This window comes from Trachurus japonicus, chromosome 21 (assembly GCF_045865225.1).
Source record: "Trachurus japonicus isolate A0001 chromosome 21, Traja_1.0".
Lineage (NCBI taxonomy): Eukaryota > Metazoa > Chordata > Actinopteri > Carangiformes > Carangidae > Trachurus > Trachurus japonicus.
This window is the reverse complement of record NC_140927.1, coordinates 3549341-3568492: the sequence shown is the minus strand read 5'-3', so window position 1 is coordinate 3568492 and position 19152 is coordinate 3549341. Positions and strand designations below refer to the sequence as shown.

General features: G+C 41.1%; 1 protein-coding gene across 1 annotated transcript; it reads right to left on the bottom strand.

Moving 5' to 3' along the window:
• Positions 1-1933: 1933 nt before the first annotated feature.
• On the bottom strand, positions 1934-14520 carry LOC146964665 (NACHT, LRR and PYD domains-containing protein 3-like). The gene is made up of 9 exons (XM_085765989.1): positions 14285-14520; positions 12750-14072; positions 12179-12656; positions 11056-11229; positions 9808-9984; positions 9082-9255; positions 5782-5955; positions 3186-3359; positions 1934-2120 (listed from the first exon to the last, which is right to left on the bottom strand). The coding sequence occupies exons 1-9, from the start codon at positions 14511-14513 to the stop codon at positions 1934-1936; spliced, it is 3090 nt and encodes a 1029-aa protein (XP_085622115.1). The 5' UTR covers positions 14514-14520.
• Between the last annotated feature and the right edge of the window lie 4632 nt (positions 14521-19152).

Below are 19152 nucleotides of genomic sequence, written 5' to 3'. Positions count from 1 at the left end.
ACATTTAAATGCAATTAATAATAATAATAATAATAATCATCATCATCACAATAACTCCTATTTATTGTATCTGAATCAGCACATACAAGTATATCTATATAGATTGTCCCGTCACACTGATGACAGATCAAAGGCTTGCGTAATGGAAACTCAGCCTGACTAAATTAACACAGATGAAACCAGGGAGGGACTGAGACAGCCGTGGATGTCCCAAGAGCAGGTGTTGACACTACACACTGTGCCGTTGCATGATCAGCTATTTATTTATTTATTTACTTATTGATTTATTAGGGGCCAGCGCGCATCGTCGCGCGACCATAACAAATAAAGCTGAAAACAAATAAACTATCATCTCTCACAGCAAACCACAATCAGCCTCGGCATCATAGTGAGCAGATATTTACATCTCCCCTCTCAGGTAAATTCTAAAGAAAAAAGAAAAAGAGAGACGCTCCGTGATGCCTCCTTTACGCACAGCTGTTTGTTTATGTTGTGATCTGTGCACACGTGTTTAAATATAGGTTACTAAATATGAGTGTCTTTATTAATGGAAAAGGGGTGTGTGTGTTTTGTTTTTTGTTTTTTTTTACTGGGCAACAGCTCTCAATATGTCAGAGCAAACCTGGATAACATCATAACCTCCTCCCTCCCAGACTACTTTTGCATCATCAGCCCGTGAGGTCTGTTCGCGCGACCGGACACTGCCAGCTTGGACCGGACCAGAACATCAGTTTCCTCCCGTCTCACTTGCTGTGAGAGATGATAGTTTATTTGTTTTCAGTTTTATTTGTTATGGTCGCGTGACGATGCAGCTCAATAAATCAATAAGTAAATAAATAAATATAGCAGATCATAGCAACGGCACAGTGTGTAGTGTCAACACAGCAGTAATCCATCCTCATCTTTCATCTGTGCAGCCTTTGATCTGTCATCAGTGTGACGGGACAATCGATATAGATGTGCTGAATGTGTATGCTGTAATCTGTATGTGCTGATTCAGATAGGGGTTATTGTGATTATTAATTCCATTTAAATGTGCCTGGAACTGTGGAAACCTGCCTGTGAGGTCTTGCCTCCCTCTTCCACGGTGAAATCAAACGTCCGCCTCACGCGCGCGGCGGATTTAAAGGCGAGGAGAGGAGCTCATTTGATTGGTGAAGATCTGACTCGGCTGTGTCAAACCCACTCCACGCCTTCTCTCCTCCCTCTATGCCATTTGCGCCGGTGGGAGGGAAGTAGGCGGGATGCGCCCTGCTGCGCTTCGAAGGAAAATTGCAAACTGCTCCTGGACACGCCTCGTTGGCGAAGCGAACGCGGAGTGCAGGCCTTATCCGCTGCGCCTGCGCTAGTTTACGAAAGTAGAGCCCTTCGTGTAAAAAGCCATTAGTCAAATCTACATCAAGTTACCAGGAAATTACTGACTACAACAGTTGAGAGAAAAGTCTCAAAAAAGTAGAATTCCTTCTTTTTAGATTCAACATCCTTTACACATTATAGAACCCAAGGACTCAGCCATATGCTTCACTGCTGGTAAACCTCAGACATTCAAATTAAAAATTAATTCATATGTTAAAAATAGCTAATAGTCCTACGACTGCCATCAAGGATGTGACCCATTACCAATATGAAAATCTCCTCCAATAACAGCAATGTAATATCTTGATGAATTTTTGCATCTACAGAAACAGCTCGTCTCCATTCGGAGCATATGTTTTTATTAAAATAGCAATGTGACCTGCATCTTTTATAAGAACACTTACCATTGTATCTTTAATTTGCCTGAAGCTTTTCACTTGCAAATATTTTTATATTCCTCTTAAATTGGATGTCTCAGGTCGCCACATTCCACACAAATGCACATTTACCAAGAACATTAATATTTTGGCCCCAGCTATTAATTGTGGGATAAAGACAAAATCTACAACAGAAATGGTCAGTGAACTGACCTCAGAGTCTCCAGTCTACAGTCTGGACTCTCCAGAAAACCACACAGATCCTCCACTCCTGAATCCTGCAGGTCATTGTCACTCAGGTCCAGGTGTCTCAGGTGGGAGATGTTGGACTTCAGAGCTGAGGCCAGAGAAGAACAGCTGATCGCTGACAACCAACAATTCTGATATCTGAATAAAGAATACAAGATCTCATTAAAATTGTAGATAATTGATCAGGTGTGTCCTGATATATGATCTCTGTCTAAAATATCTAATTTTAAATGATAGCTGTGGAGGTTTTAAACAAGATGTTTTTCATTAATGAGCTGATGGACAACAATACAGACTGAATGATTTGAACTGAGATTTGAATCAACATTGATGGACCAGCTGCCTTTACTAAAGCCTCAGATAGCCTACAGTTCATATTCCTCCAGGAGAAACAGGTGTCAGCACAGTGCTATCCACTCAGAATCTCTTGGCTTTAAAAGAACGACTTTCAGCGTGGCTTTGAGGGCTTCTGAGGCAATCCCTGCAGAGGGAGCTGTGGGTTCATTCAACTCAATATGTCTATTTTTGTGCTTCTTCATGTCAAAAGAGATTAGTCAAATCTACACCAAATTACCAGGAAATTACTGACTACAACAGTTGAGAGAAAAGTCTCAAAAAAGTAAAAAAAAAAAAAAGTATAATTCCTTTATTTTAGATTTAACATACTTTACACATTATAGAACCCAAGGACTATGTAATTAAAAATAGCTAATAGTCCTACGACTGCCATCAAGGATGTGATCCATTACCAATTTGAAAATCTCCTCTAATAACAGCAATGTATTATCTTGATGAATTTTTGCACCAAAAGAAATAGCTTGCCTCCATTCGGAGCATAATTTTTTTGTAAAATAGCAATGTGACCTTGTATTATTGCATCTTTTATAAGAACACTTCCCGTTGTATATTTAATTTGCCTGATGCTTTTGAATTTTTAATTTTTCAAACAGGTCCATAGCTTTGGTCAAATCCTACATTGCAATAAGCATGTCTTGGAATTATGTTGATTCTCCAGCAGAGTTTTGTGACTACTGTAAAAAGACGACAACAAATTGTTTAGACTTGCAATATTTTTCTATTCCCTTAAATTGGATGTCTCAGATCGCCACATCCCACACAGATGCACATTGCATATATTTTGGCCCCAGCTATTAATTGTGGGATAAAGACCAAATCTACAATAGAAATGGTCAGTGAACTGACCTCAGAGTCTCCAGGCTACAGTCTGGACTCTCCAGAAAACCACACAGATCCTTCACTCCTGAATCCCGCAGGTTGTTGTCACTCAGGTCCAGGTGTCTCAGGTGGGAGGGGTTGGACCTCAGAGCTGAGGCCAGAGAAGAACAGCTGATTGCTGACAGCCAGCAATGCTTCAATCTTAATAAAGAATACAAGATCTCATTACAATTGTAGATAATTGATCAGCTGTGTCCTGATATATGATCTCTGGCTAAAATATAATAAATGGAAGCTGTGGAGGTTTTAAACAAGATGTTTTTCATTAACGAGCTGATGGACAACAATACAGGCTGAATGATTTGAACTGAGATATGAATCAACATTGATGGACCAGCTGCTTTTACTGAAGCCTCAGATAGCCTACAGTTCATATTCCTCCAGGAGAAACAGGTGTCAGCACAGTGCTATCCACTCAGAATCTCTTGGCTTTAAAGAGATGACTTTCAGCGTGAGGGCTTCCGAGGCAATCCCTGCAGAGGGAGCTGTGGGTTCATTCAACTCTTTAGCTTCTTTCTCAAGCTTCTTTAAACTCTTCATGTAAAAAGGGATTAGTCAAATCTGCACCAAGTCATACAAATCATGTCACTGGCAGGCAGCACCTCCGGGCTAACAAGGGCATGGTCCAAAACTAAGATGCTCCCAGTCGAACAGGAAATTACTGACTGCACCAGATGAGAGAAAAGTCTCAAAAAAGTAAAATTAATAGATAAATTAAAAAGTAGAATTCCTTTTCTTTAGATTTAACATCCTTTACACATTATAGAACCCAAGTACTTAGCCATATGTGACCTGATCCAGCAAAATGAGTCGCAGTGACCCAAATTTCAAAATTGAGATTTTGGTATCAATGGAAAGAGGAGAAAATAAGCTTTAAAATGATACCCTAGTCAAAGTCATACATTGGATAGTTTTTAAGATATGGCGATTTTAATGATGGTCTTCCACTCACTGCTTTCGATTGAAAACCTGAGAAAAATGCGTTCAAACAATTTAGAACGTCTCTGATTTAAAGCCTTCCGTGAATCTGGCGTCTGTTCCTTACCATGTGATTACACATACCTTGTAGAAGCAACATTCAATGACCCTCGGAAAGCAGAATGTATCTATTCAGATGCTGTTTACAGCTCGTCTCTATCATAAACGGTTCAGAAGATATTTCATGTTTAGTAAAACATCTGCAAGCGTTAGCATGCTACGTTCGGTTTAGCATCGATGCTAACGCTCGGTTTAGCATCGCTGCTACCGCTCAGCTGAGCATCTGGCCCCGTACTACGTGATTTCACGTGGCTACCCTTGTTGTCATAAATGCACCATTCAAGGACCCTCGGAAAGCGGAGAATCTGACGATTCAGATGCAGTTTACAGCTCGTCCCTATCAGGTTCAGAAGTTATTTAGCCTAATGTTGTGCTCCTCTCTAGAGGGTTAAAAGTTGTAAGTCAACTTTAATCGTCATTTACGTGCCTTTCCTCAATTATCTGGACTATGAAACTTTGGGAGATTGTTTTTGAATGTCATTTCTTTGAAATTAGCAAAAAAAATTTTTTTTGAGTTTTTATTGATTTTCCACGTTATCAGCTGATTATCTAAAAATAGAACGTTGCGACTTCCGACTCATTTCGCCAGAGCGGGTCACATATGTTTCACTGCTGGTGAACCTTAACACATACTAATAAAAATTAATTAATATGTAATTAAAATTAGCTAATAGGCCTACAATTCCCCCTATGAGTCCTAATTTTTGCATCTAACGAAACAGCTCGCCTCCATTCGGAGCATAATTTTTTGTTAAAATAGCAATGTGACCTTGTATTATTGCATCTTTTATAAGAACATTTCCCAATATATCTTTAATTTTCCTGATGCTTTTGAATTTTTCATTTTTCAGATTGGTAAATTCCAAAACTCCAATCGTGTCTTAGAATTCTGTTGATTCTTCAGCAGAGTTTTGTGAATCCTGCAAAAAGATGACAACAAATTACAGGTAGGCGCGTTTCCACTGCAGGAACTTCGGGGTAATTTTACGGGGCCGGGACCGTTGTTGTGTGTCTCCACTGCAGGAACCTCCCCCACAGGGCCGTTTACAGGAACCTTTACGGGGCCGAACTGAGTCCCTGTCTGGGGGTAGGTACTCAGATCGGCCCTGAAAAAGTCTCGGTGAGGCTTGAGATTTACTCTGTGCTGATTGGTCAGACTCAAGGCAGGATGTGACGCTAAAAGAAAGCCCCAAAATAAGCGGCATTTTAAAAACCTAACGGTACTAAAAACACGGGATGGCCGGAAAAAAGAGATAATAAGTCAGTAAAAGACGAGAGTAGCAGTAGGCCTAGTATAAAAAAAATTGTGATAAATAAGCAACCGCGGGATTATGTGACGATCAAGACGGCAATTAAAAACTAATTGTTCAGACTCGCAAATATTTTTCTTTTCTCTTAAATTGGATGTCTCAGGTCGCCACATCCCACACAAATGCACATTTACCAAGAACATTAATATTTTGGCCCCAGCTATTAATTGTGGGATAAAGACAAAATCTACAACAGAAATGGTCAGTGGACTGACCTCAGAGTCTCCAGTTTACAGTCTGGACTCTCCAGAAAACCACACAGATCCTTCACTCCTGAATCCCGCAGGTTGTTGTCACTCAGGTCCAGGTGTCTCAGGTGGGAGGGGTTGGACCTCAGAGCTGAGGCCAGAGATGAACAGCTGATCTCTGACAACATACAGCATTTCAATCTAAATGAACAATAAAATAAGTGAGTTTTGGAAAATTCTCCTTGTTGACAGTGTTCAGTGTTTCATCATCTGTTCAGAGTTGAAGGCGGTTTCGAAAGTACAAGTTCAGAAAATTAAAGTCAAACAGGAAGCAGGTTAAAAGACTCACACAGAGAGAAAACCGCCCATTAACATTAAAGACAACCTGCTGCTGCTTCAACACAGACAGCTCCACCTGTGGCTCCATTTATCAGAGATTTACTGACAATGTCAGGAGTTCCAAAGACAACAAACATGTAAGGCTGAACTCTGGAGATGTTCAATGAGGAACAGAGACAAAGACCTGCTGACTGACTTCACATACGGTATTTAACCTGCTCAAACTTCATCCCAGTGCTGAAACCAGCACATAGTATACAACTTGCTATTATGACATTGGTTTGGAGATTTCACTACAAATGTCAGAGAGTCTCAGGAAGGACGCGGAGCCACCAGCTCTTTCTTGTCTGACAGATGAAATGTATTTCTCTTGGTGAAGTCAAATCTGCAGAGACACAGTGACTGGACTAAAACCAGAGAAGAAGAAAACAGATTTCACCATGGAGATCCTCAGTGTGATCAGTAGCCTATATTATCAGTGTCTGTCTGCAGGTCAGTGTCAGCACAACTTTCACATCACATTTATCTCAGAACAGAAATAAAACATGAAATCTGACCTCAGAGTCTCCAGTCTACAGTCTGGACTCTCCAGAAAACCACGCAGAGCCTCCACTCCTGAATCCTGGAAGTAGTTCTTACTCAGGTCCAGGTGTCTCAGGTGGGAGGGGTTGGACTTCAGAGCTGAGGCCAGAGAAGAACAGCTGATCTCTGACAACCCGCAGTGCACCAATCTAAATAAAGGATAATAGACAGATTTGTGTGCATGGTGTCAAGGTGCCTGTCTTTTATAGTAAATGTAACATCTGACTTAAAGGACAATTCCGGGCAAATTCAGCCTGGGGCTATAGTTTCCTAATATTTTAGGTCTAAAAGAATTAATCTGAAGACTTTATTTTTTGATTGTTAACAAGCATTGGTCGAAAGTGAAGTTACATTTTCAAAACTCTTAACACAGTCTGCATTTCCACCATGTATCTCAGCTAACCAGTTAATCTCATCCCCAAAATGGTGCCTCACCAACAGAACACTTCATACATGTCTCAAAATATGATAATTCATCCATAACACTGGCAAAAGTCTCACTCTGGAAACACTCATAGCACACTGAACTACAAAATACTAACAAGAAGCAAGCATTACATCAAATATATTCTATCTTTTAGGTTTGAAGGTTTTTTTTTTCAGATAAATCAAGTGCATAAAATTATTGTACTGTATATTGTATTATATATTGTAACTAGAATGAATCAGCAACACAGTATTTTGCTTCAATTACAGTAAATGTATTGTGCATAGTGATTTACAGTTCCCTCCAAAAAATTTTTTTTTACTGTAAATACGTAAAGAATTACAGTTTTTCTGAATTGCTAAAACACTTATTTCTGTTGCGTGAATCAGTTGCTCAGTTGTCTGAACTCATTCACTGAATATGAACATCCTTTCACTGTAAGAAAACCATAAACTATCTTCACCTAGTAAAACATTATTTGCAAACTCTAAATACAATTTTCATGCAATAAAACATAGTTTTCACTGTGATGCACTTGCGACGCGTAATGGTAACAATAAGTGGAAAAACATAAAACATAAATAAAAGACACGTGTCATCCGTCAAATACGACTCAAAATTGATCACACTTGTTTCTCATGATGTGACATGATGTGATCATTTCTGATGACACTCATACTCCTGTCATAGCCCATGTCCTTGTGCATGGCATGACAATGAGGGGGGCAAAAGGGTCTAACCAAACAGTTACTGTGTGTATATATATATATATGTATGGATGATGGATGTCTCAGGTCGCCACGTTCCACACAAATGCACATGTCCCAAGAACATAAATATTTTGGCCCTAGCTATTAGTTGAAAAATCTACAACAGAAATATAGGGATAAAGACAAAATCTACAATAGAAATGGTCAGTGAACTGACCTCAGAGTCTCATCATGCCCTAACAAGGGCATGGTCCAAAACTAAGATGCTCCCAGTAGAACAGGAAATGAATACTGACTGCACCAGATGAGAGAAAAGTCTCAAAAAAGTAAAATTAATAGATAAATTAAAAAGTAGAATTCCTTTTCTTTAGATTTAACATCCTTTACACATTATAGAACCCAAGTACTTAGCCATATGTTTCACTGCTGGTGAACCTTAACACATACTAATAAAAATTAATTAATATGTAATTAAAATTAGCTAATAGGCCTACAATTCCCCCTATGAGTCCTAATTTTTGCATCTAACGAAACAGCTCGCCTCCATTCGGAGCATAATTTTTTGTTAAAATAGCAATGTGACCTTGTATTATTACATCTTTTATAAGAACATTTCCCAATATATCTTTAATTTTCCTGATGCTTTTGAATTTTTCATTTTTCAGATTGGTAAATTCCAAAACTCCAATCATGTCTTAGAATTCTGTTGATTCTTCAGCAGAGTTTTGTGAATCCTGCAAAAAGATGACAACAAATTACAGGTAGGCGCGTTTCCAAGAAAACCATAAACTATCTTCACCTAGTAAAACATCATTTGCAAACTCTAAACACAATTTTCATGCAATAAAACATAGTTTTCACTGTGATGCACTTGCGATGCGTAATGGTAACAACAAGTGGAAAAACATAAAACATAAATAAAAGACACGTGTCATCCGTCAAATACGACTCAAAATTGATCACACTTGTTTCTCATGATGTGACAACCAAACAAAGTGTGATCGTTTCTGATGACACTCATACTCCTGTCATAGCCCATGTCCTTGTGCATGGCATGACAATCAGGGGGGCCAAAGAGTCTAACCAAACAGTTACTGTGTATATATATATATATGTATGGATGATGGATGTCTCAGGTTGCCACGTTCCACACAAATGCACATGTCCCAAGAATATAAATATTTTGGCCCTAGCTATTAGTTGAAAAATCTACAACAGAAATATAGGGATAAAGACAAAATCTACAATAGAAATGGTCAGTGAACTGACCTCAGAGTCTCCAGTCTACAGTCTGGACTCTCCAGAAAACCACACAGATCCTTCACTCCTGAATCCCGCAGGTTGTTGTCACTCAGGTCCAGGTGTCTCAGGTGGGAGGGGTTGGACCTCAGAGCTGAGGCCAGAGAAGCACAGCTGTTCTCTGACAACCTGCAGTCCTCCAGTCTAAATAAGGAATAAAAGACCTCAATAAATCATTGATATTTGATCAGATGTGACCTGATCAATAATCTGTGCCACAAAAGGGCTTGTCTCACTTTTAAATGTAGGATCTAATTTAAACAATACATTCATCGATAACGAGTAGATTGCATCATCATGCAGTCAGTATCGTTATCTACAGTGCAGACTTTCTCCTTCATTTAAAGATTATTATTTTGTCTTTTGCTTGCTTTCTTGGGCCTGGTCTCAGGAATACACACATACACACACTGGAACACACATGCAGCTGCGCAGGCAGGAGCACACGCAGACATGCACAGGCGCACACACGTGCTGAGTTATTAAAGTTGAAATTAAGTAAACAGACTTCTTTATGATGACAAAGTGAAATGGGCTGAAAGTGGAGAATCATTGTCAACATCCAGTGTTAGAGAACAGCAGCTACACCGACTAGATATGAAATACTATTCATATTGAATGATTCACATACTGTGTGAAGATCAATCAGGTTCATTCATAAGAATAAGATCCAACAGTAACTGAAGGTGCACTGACCTCAGAGACTTCAGTTTACAGTCTGGACTCTCCAGAAAACCACATAGATCCTTCACCCCTGAATCCCTCATACTTGAATTTTCACTCAGGTCCAGGTGTTTGATGTGGGAGGGGTTGGACTTCAGAGATGAGACCAGAGAAGCACAGCTGATCTCTGACAACCAGCAGCTCCTCAATCTAAATTAAGAGAAGTAGAAAACAACTTTGTGACTGCTTGTAATTAAATTATACCACACTTGATTGAACTATATTTCTATATTTCATCTTTAGTTGCTGCCAAATTCAGCATGCTGGGCTGCACCTGCATACACAAACAAACATACAGAATAAATGTAATAGAAAAGTCCAGATAAAACTTGCTCGAATAGTCCCATATTGACTCGGTTGGCAAATTTTCTGGTTTGGTTTTGGAATATGTGCTTATATTGTGCATTAGTATTCATTTATTTAGGTAGCTAACTCCACCTGGCAGAAGTAGGAGGATTGAACCTTCTTTAGCCTGCTGCCATGGTGTATCATCTGTGTTCCATTGAAATGTCCCTGTGCACAAGTTAAAACCAGCATAAAATTAACTCTTAAGAGTTAATTGACCTAACTTATCACCTTTTCTGAAACTGAAAACTCTGAGTTTGACCGGTCAAGGTTAGTAAAGCCATACTTCGAGTTTTAACTGAGTTTGTTAACCATGCTTTGTGAAAAGGGCCCCAGACATGTTGGGCTCATGTTTTTGCATGATGTCCATAGATGCTCATAAAAATGCACTCGTTGAATATCAAAAATTAAACGCCTCAGGTTAACAGTTTGTGGCACTCCACTCCTGTGCTGTAAACCATAGCAGAGGAAGGGGGTGCAACATGATGATGTCATTAAAAGAGGACCAGTCAAAATGACTGGAAAAGGATGAGGAAATAGTGATGGAAATATGACATTTATGTTAGCTGCTTTTATACAGATGAATGGAAATCATTTAAACCATTATGCTAAATAATTGTGGTCAGCTAAAATGATTGCGATCAGATGATTATGTGACAGGCCTAATTGATGACATGACCTGAGTAGGTTTGTTTAAGTCAACTGATGCATGATGTAAACAAACAATGCTGTTACTACAAACATTGCCAACTTAAACGTCAACTATCATATTTACAGGGGAAGCACAGGTCCCTGTTACTGTTTCCCACAAATAAACTTTAAAACATTTGAACTGAACATAGACCAAACCACAATGGCGCCAATCAGTGAACTGACCTCAGAGTCTCCAGTCTACAGTTTGGACTCTCCAGTCCATTACACAGAACCTTCAATACTGAAATATTCAGGTCATTTTTACTTAGGTCCAGTTCTCTCAGGTGGGAGGGGCAGGACTTCAGAGCTGATGCCACAACTTCACACTGAGTCTCTGAGAGGCAACAACGAACAAGTCTGTGATGAGAGAGAAAATATGAAATCTGTTAGAATGAATTTAGCTAATTCTGACTGTGTTCAACATGAAACAATGATCCTCATTTTTCTCAGACCTGCACAGGTTTAATGTGAATCTCTGATTGAGATGAAGGAAGAAAATGGAAACATGTGACTTGGTCATGTCAAGATGAAGACATGTTCAGAAGAACATTTTCATTGTTTACAGGGAAAATTGACTCCAGAACAGTTGTTCTTACCTTCAGAACTTAAAGGGATAGTTCACCCAAGTTCACCTCACTCATTATCTACTCACCCTCATGTCGACTAAGGGTTGGTAGAAGTTTCAGACTCATCCGTGTCTTTTTGGAGTTACAGGGGGGTCCGCGCAGCACTGCATTGCCATATGACGGTAGCGAACAGGGCTCACTTTTCTTCGTACAAAAAGACACACCCAAAAACATCCAAATACCTCCATACTGCTCGTCTGTAATGTCCCTCTTGTATTGAAGCCCCGACATGAGAAATTGTCCCGAAAAAAATGTAACTGCCTGTGTCAGTGCAAATCGCGCGACACCGGCAGAGCAGTGAACTGAGACACTGGGAGCTTCCGCTACAAACAAGCTTAAAATATAGACTTATTTAATTTTTTTGGAAACAATTTCTCATGTTGAGGCTTCAATACAAGAGGGACATTACAGACAAGCACTATGGAGGTATTTGGATGTTTTTTGGTGTGTCTTTTTGGACGAAGAAAAGTGAGCCCCGTTCGCTACCTCCATATGGCAATGCAGTGCTGCACGGACCCTCCTGTAACTCCAAGAAGGCACGGATGAGTCTGAAACTTCTCCCAACCCTTAGTTGACAGGAGGGTGAGTAGAAAATGAGTGAAATTTGAATTTTGCGTGAACTATCCCTTTAACTAAACAAGTAATCTGATCAATAATTAAAATGATCATGTAGAACTCACCGAGCCTTCCTGCAGTTCTTCACGGCTGGGATCAGTCTCAGTTGTCCCTTATTAGATGTGTTGTACTCATCCAGGTCAAACTCATCCAGAACCTGCTCTGAAATCTGCAGCATGTAGGCTAGAGCTGAGCACTGGAACATAGAGAGTTCCACCTCTGATTTGGTCCCTGACCTCAGGAGTTGTTGGATCTCCTGATGAACTGACCAGTTGTTCATCTCCATCAGACAGTGGAAGATGTTGATGCTTCTGTCAGGAGAGATTCTATCACTGTTCATCTTCTTCAGGTTGTTGATGATTATCTGGATGGTTCGTGGACTGTTGTGGGTCTGACCCAGCAGACCTCCTAATAGCCTCTGGTTGGACTCCAGAGAAAGGCCATGAAGGAAGCGAACAAACAAGTCCAGGCGTCCATTTTTAATTCCGAGGGATTTCTCCATGGTGGCCCACAGGAATATATCCAGGGGTAAATCAGCATTTTCTTTTACCAGGAAGTTCTCCAAAACCTCTGTGATCCTGCTGGTGGAACTGTAATGATAAGAGCTTTGGTCCAGGAAGCCAGGAAGTTTTAAACCTACTTGTTTTTTTCCCAGAAACTTCTTGAGGACCTGTGTGTTCCTGTTGGTGTAACAGTGGAACATGTAGACTGCAGCCAGAAACTCCTGAACACTCAGATGAACAAAGCAGTAGACTGTTTTCTGGAAGATCACACTCTCTCTTTTGAAGATCTCAGTACAGAGTCCTGAGTTCACCAAGGCCTCTGTGACATCCAGACCACACTGCTCCAGGTCTTCTTGGTAGAACATGATGTTTCCCTCCTCCAGCTGTTCAAATGCCAGCCTTCCTAGCTTCAGAAGAACCTCCACATCAGACTCTGTCAGCTCCTGTGGACTCATCTCTTGTCCCTGATCATATTTGTTCTTCTTCCTCTTTGTCTGGACAAGTAGGAAGTGTGAGAACAGGACAGTCAGGGTCTGAGGCAGCTCTCCTCTCTGGTTTGTGGTCAACATGTGCTCCAGAACTGTAGCACTGATCCAGCAGAAGACCGGGACTTGACACAGGATGTGGAGGGTCCTGGACAATTTGATGTGTGAGATGATTCTGCTGGACAGATCTTCATCACTGAATCTCCTCCTGAAGTACTCCTCCATTTGGGGGTCGGTGAAGCCTCGGACCTCTGTAACTCTGTCAATACATGTTGGAGCGATCTGACTGGCTGCTGCAGGTCTGGAGGTGATCCAGACCAGAGCCGAGGGAAGCAGATTCCCCTGGATGAGGTTTGTCAGCAGCACATTGACTGATGACGTCTGTGTGACATCAGACACAACCTCCCTGTTGTTGAAGTCCAGTGACAGTCGGCTTTCATCCAGGCCGTCAAAGATGAAGACAAGTTTACAGACAGCCAGCTGCTCTGCTGTGACCTTCTGTAATGTTGGATGGAAAACATGGAGCAGCCTTAGAAGACTCAACCGCTGATCTCTGATCAGGTTCAGCTCCCTGAACGAAAGCAGAACCAGCAGACTGACATCTTGGTTCTCCAAGCCCTCGGCCCAGTCCAGAGTGAACTTCTGCACCGAGAAGGTTTTTCCCACGCCAGCGACACCGTTGGTCAGAACCACTCTGATTGCTCCCTGTTGGTCAGGTAAGTCTTTAAAGATGTCGTTGCACTTGATTGGAGTGTCATGGAGGGTCTTCTTCCTGGACGATGTCTCCAGCTGTCTCACCTCATGTTGGGTATTGACCTCTTCACTCTGTCCCTCTGTGATGTAGAGCTCAGTGTAGACCCTGTTGAGGAGGGTTCCACTCCCTCTTCCATCAGTTCCCTCAGTCACATGTTCACATCTGCTCCTCAGACTGATCTTATGTTGATCTAAAACTTCCTGTAGACCACGATCTGCTGGAAGACGAGACACAGTGTCAGACTGAAGACAGTTTGAGAATCTGACTGTTATTTTTTATTGTGGTATTGTCATCAGCTACAGAAAAACTACAGACAACAAAGAATAGTGCTGACTGGATAAAACAACAGGTCCTGGTTTCAGAAATGACAACAGAGTAGACAGGTCTCACCTTGTACAATGCTACCTTGACTGGATGTCTGCAGTTCACTTCTGCCTCTTCTGGAACTTTGTCCACACTGGGGACAAGCGAAGTCTTCTGAAGAGCCAGACTGGTCCCAGTGTGAGGTGAAGCACTGTCTGCAGAACCAGTGTCCACAGCTGCTGGAGACTGGATCCTTCAGGTTGTCTTGACATAGACCACAGCAGGACAGCCGCTCCTCCACAGTGACACCACTCCTCTTCCTCCCTCTGTGAGGACATTTCTGTATCACTAACATGTCACAGCCACAGGTTCACAGGTTATGTGGACCCCAGGAAGAATAGTCTTCATCTTTATGTAGACTAATGGGGATCTAAAGAATACAATAAACAATAAACATCGGTTCTGATTGATTACTCACCAGTGTCAGTCTACAGTAAGTGTCTGTAGCTCTACCTGTTGCATTCTGACTAAATGTTGGATTGATATTAACAATGAGTAGAAGTCAGAGATAACAGTCGACTTTGCTCACCCTGTTTTAATTCACCAATATGTGCTTAAGATCATCTTTCAATTGTTTGGGTCCTATGTGTCTCCTCCAACATGGAAAAACTATGTGACAGCTCTGCAGACAGGTGGAGCACACACAAATCTTGACATGAAATCAGCTGACTGTTTTCATGTTTGAATTGACATATGGAAACTGTGGTTTCTGGTGTCTGTTTGTTTCCTTCACATGTGTCTGATGACTGAATCCTCGTCAGCTCAGTTTAGAATAAAAACTGTGTCTTACTGTCCAGGTTCAGAACTGAGGTCTGGAGGTTCATCTTCAGGCCTGTCACTCTTCATAGACAGAGAGATGGATCCTGGAGACTCTGGTCTCTCCTCCTCTCCCTCCACACAAACACTCATCTTCAGTCAGTCTGAGAAGGAAACCAGTAATACTGATTGTAAGATACCACACACACACCTCTCTGAGTAATAAGTAGTAGTAGTCAACAACAAAAATGTTGTATTAACACTAGAACCGCCAAGACGGTCTCACAGACCGTTTGTGTTTTTCTTATGTAAATTACTTTGTTTACATTAAACCTACAGGTCTATCAGTTTCTGAAGCTTACAACTTATTAAAATGAAACACACTCGATTTCTGAGCAATTATACCTCGTCCCACAGACCGCTACATATAAACGGCAGTTATTTGACCGCTGTGTCTCGCTGTGATCACACAGCAATTATTACAATGTTTCTATTTTGCAGTTTTCGCGCTGAGAGAGCGAGAGAGGGGGAGGGGGGGGGGGGGGGAGAGAAAGAGAGAGAGAGAGAGAGTGACACACACCGGGTGTAGCCTATACGAGCAGAAACTGAAACAGGCCGGTTAGAAAAGAAAAGAGGAAAATCAGAGAATACAGGATATGTCCAGGAGACTCCTCGGGACGTGAGGGAGGGGGGATTGGATGGTGGCTCAGGTAGTGATGAGGAAATTGTAAGCTGCATCTGTCAGATATACGCATCTGTCACGTGCGCTCCATGCAGATGTAACGGAGGTGCGCGGACTGTCTGTGTAACGGAGGAGCGCGGAGCTCCGTTACACAGACACTTCACAAACTTTATTTTGTGGGCTCAGGACAGACTAGATCATGATTAGTCTGTGTTAGATATAAAGTGCCACATATAGCCTACTCACTCTCGTTTATAATGATTATTGAATTATAACGTAGGTAGCCTAATAATAATTCTCTCGGCTGCTGTCCAGTCCGGTAATAACGGGTTTATGTGGGCGTGGAGCCTAAACTACGTAGTATCCAGGTAGAACAACTGTAAAACACTGGAGTTGATAACAAACAGGCCTAGAAAAAATAAAAATCCAGTGAACAGCGACATCGACTCTTGACATGAGAGCAGCACACGTGTCCAGATGCGTCACTTTCAGCTGTAGGCAGAAGTGTCTGCTGTAGGTGCAACAAGCGGTGCTGTAACATCACTCAGTCTAACCCCCCAACCACATCCAATCAAGACCCCAACACAACATAATATGAAGAAGGACTAACACTACTAAAAATTAAATCTTATTTTTTCCACTTACAGAACTGTTAGCGACTGGAAACAATGTAATTACACGTGACGGTCTGGGAGACCGCTGTGGCGTTTTAACCTGTTAAACCCTAGCCATATTTTAAGAAAAAACGCCTAAAAATACATACCCAAAGTAAATGAAGAATTGTTACACACTTATATGGTTCACATGCATTTCCTTGGTGTCTGGGAACATCTAGGGACCTCAGGGAATGTATTCCCAGTGTCAAAATTTTTGTGTCTGTTACTATACTTGAGTAAATTGGAATAAATCAAAGGAGAAATGTGAAATTTCTATCCTCGCCTATTTTTTTTCCCTATTTGTAAGATGATAACACTATGATAACAATAACCCCATACCATGCACACAGGTGCTACTGATCACCTTCAGCAAATTATTGACTACAAATGTAACAAATTTGATGGAATTTGAGCAAAGGGCAAAGCCTCCACAAAGGTTTTAGTAAGGATAGGACCAGGCGGACATTCATTTGGCACTATTTGGCACAGTTTGGCACCAGAGTGTGCCAAATAGATTATTTTCCACTTCCAAAGGAAACTGGCTCAAAAATACAACTTATGTCCATTACAGGAGTATATTGCCATTTACTGGAGCTTTTGGATATGAAATTTACCTTGTGGCCCATCAACTACTACCATTGTGCACAGTATATGGACCCTGAGTCTGGCAAATAAAGATAATGACGATGATGATGAATAAAAACAAACAAACTCAACTGTATCAATTTGTCACCAAATGGAATAATTTTATTATAACATGTAATAAGTAAAACTTGTAAAAGTACTGTATTTTGACTATGAAACTAGGAAAACTTGACTGTAACTATATGAAAACTATAAAACTGTAACTTTGAAACTATGAAACCTTGGCTGTAAACTGAAACTGACTATGCGACTATGACTATAAAACTTTAATGAATCCTGTAAACTATGTACAAATATAAATATATAAAATATCACTAGTCAAAAACAAATACATAAAAGAATATCACTAATCATAATAAATAAAGAATAAGAATATATAAAAGAATCTCACTAATAATAAATAATAAGAATACATAAAAGAATATCACTTGTAATAAATAATAAGAATATATAAAAGAATATCAATAATCATAATAAATTAATTCACTGTGTAATGTATAATAAAAACATAATCAAGGGGAAAGTGAAAGAAAGCACACACAAAAAAACAAAAACAAAAAAAACAATAAGGTATGCACTAGGCTAGTTGAGTGCTGTGATTTCAAAGTTCGCTACATCCTCAGATGGTACTCTTTGTAGCAGTTCCGGCTTGAGGTGAAACACAGAGCAACATTGCACTTGCTGCAGTACACTGGTGTCTTCGCCTTTCTCCCCTGCTCCTTGCACACAACACAGACCCTCCGCTGGTCAGTGGCAGTTTGTCCAAAATACATTGGCATACAGGTATTGCTGAGAGTGGGCTGGGGGGCAGCAGCAGCAACTGCAGCTTGGGCCTCATGGACCATCTCCTTCATGAGGACCTCCCTGAATCTTTTGTGGCTCATGGGAGTCTCTCCTTTCCCGATGGCCAAGTGCTTGAAGAGGATGTAGGAGTTGACGACAGCAATATCTACAAAATGGTAGAAGAACGTCTTGTACCATCTCATCGTCTTCCCTCGAACGGAGTAATATTGAATCAGGGCATCTGACAGATCCACCCCTCCCATCTACTTATTGTAATCCTTGACCGCATCAGGAACAGGAATGTTTTTATTGTGCCACTGTCCATCGTCCTTTACTCTCCTGCGTGTGGAGTCTCCACTGTATGCCTTGTGGAAACTGCTGCACACTGTCACCTCCTTTGTGTCCTTCCACTTCGCAAAGAGCAGGTTGTCCTTCTGCAGCCACCTCATGTCTCCCCTCTCAGCCTTCTTTGTTAAATCATTACGTTTTGTTTTGGGAAAGCCAATGCGGGTTTGGCGGATGGTTCCACAAGCTGCTGTACAATTCTTGGCAAGATGTTGAAAAGGTGCTGGACTGGAATAAAAATTGTCAACATACAGGTGGTAACCTTTTCCCAGCAGTGCAAAGTTCATTAGGTCCATGACTGATGTGAAACTGAGACCCTCCCCCTGAACATCGGCAGTTTTTCCTTGGTAAACAAAGAAATTCCATGTATATCCAGAACAGGAATCAGCCAACACAAACAGTTTATATCCAAACTTGGTTGGCTTGTCTCTCATGTACTGCCTGAAGCCGATTCTAGCCTTACTTGCCACCATTCGCTCGTCAATACTTATTTCCCTGCATGGCTGGAAGAGTGAGTTGCAAGCAGTGACAATCTGGCTGTAGAGGGGTTTGATCTCGAAAAGCCGGTCGTACTCAGGTGTTCCCTTCTTTTTCTGGTTCTCTTCGTCATCTTTGATGTTACACAGATGAAGGGACCAAAAAATGGCTTCAAATGTATCTCTGGTCATGCAGCTCCGTGGAAAGGTGAAGTTGTAGGGCCACTCTCTTCTCCACATGTCTGCCCTTGAATGCACATGGACCATCCCAGAATAAAGTATTATGGCCAAAAATATGAAAAAGTTCTCAACTGAGAGGGGAGACCATTTGAAACGCATACCTGAGGCTTTTCTTCTGGCTGCATTGTCATTTGTGTTATTGACAATGGTGTGAATGGTGCTGTAGCTGAAGAAAAGCTTGAACAAGCTCAGTGGTGACCATGCCACTGTCTTGTCAATTCTGGGCCCTGGTGGATGCTTTGGCTCAAATTTTGGCAGCAGTGGTTCCACATCTGGCTCTTCTGGATTACACCACCGCTCTTCGTCATCACCACCATCCCCACATCCAGAGGTAGCCTGCTTTGGCCGTTT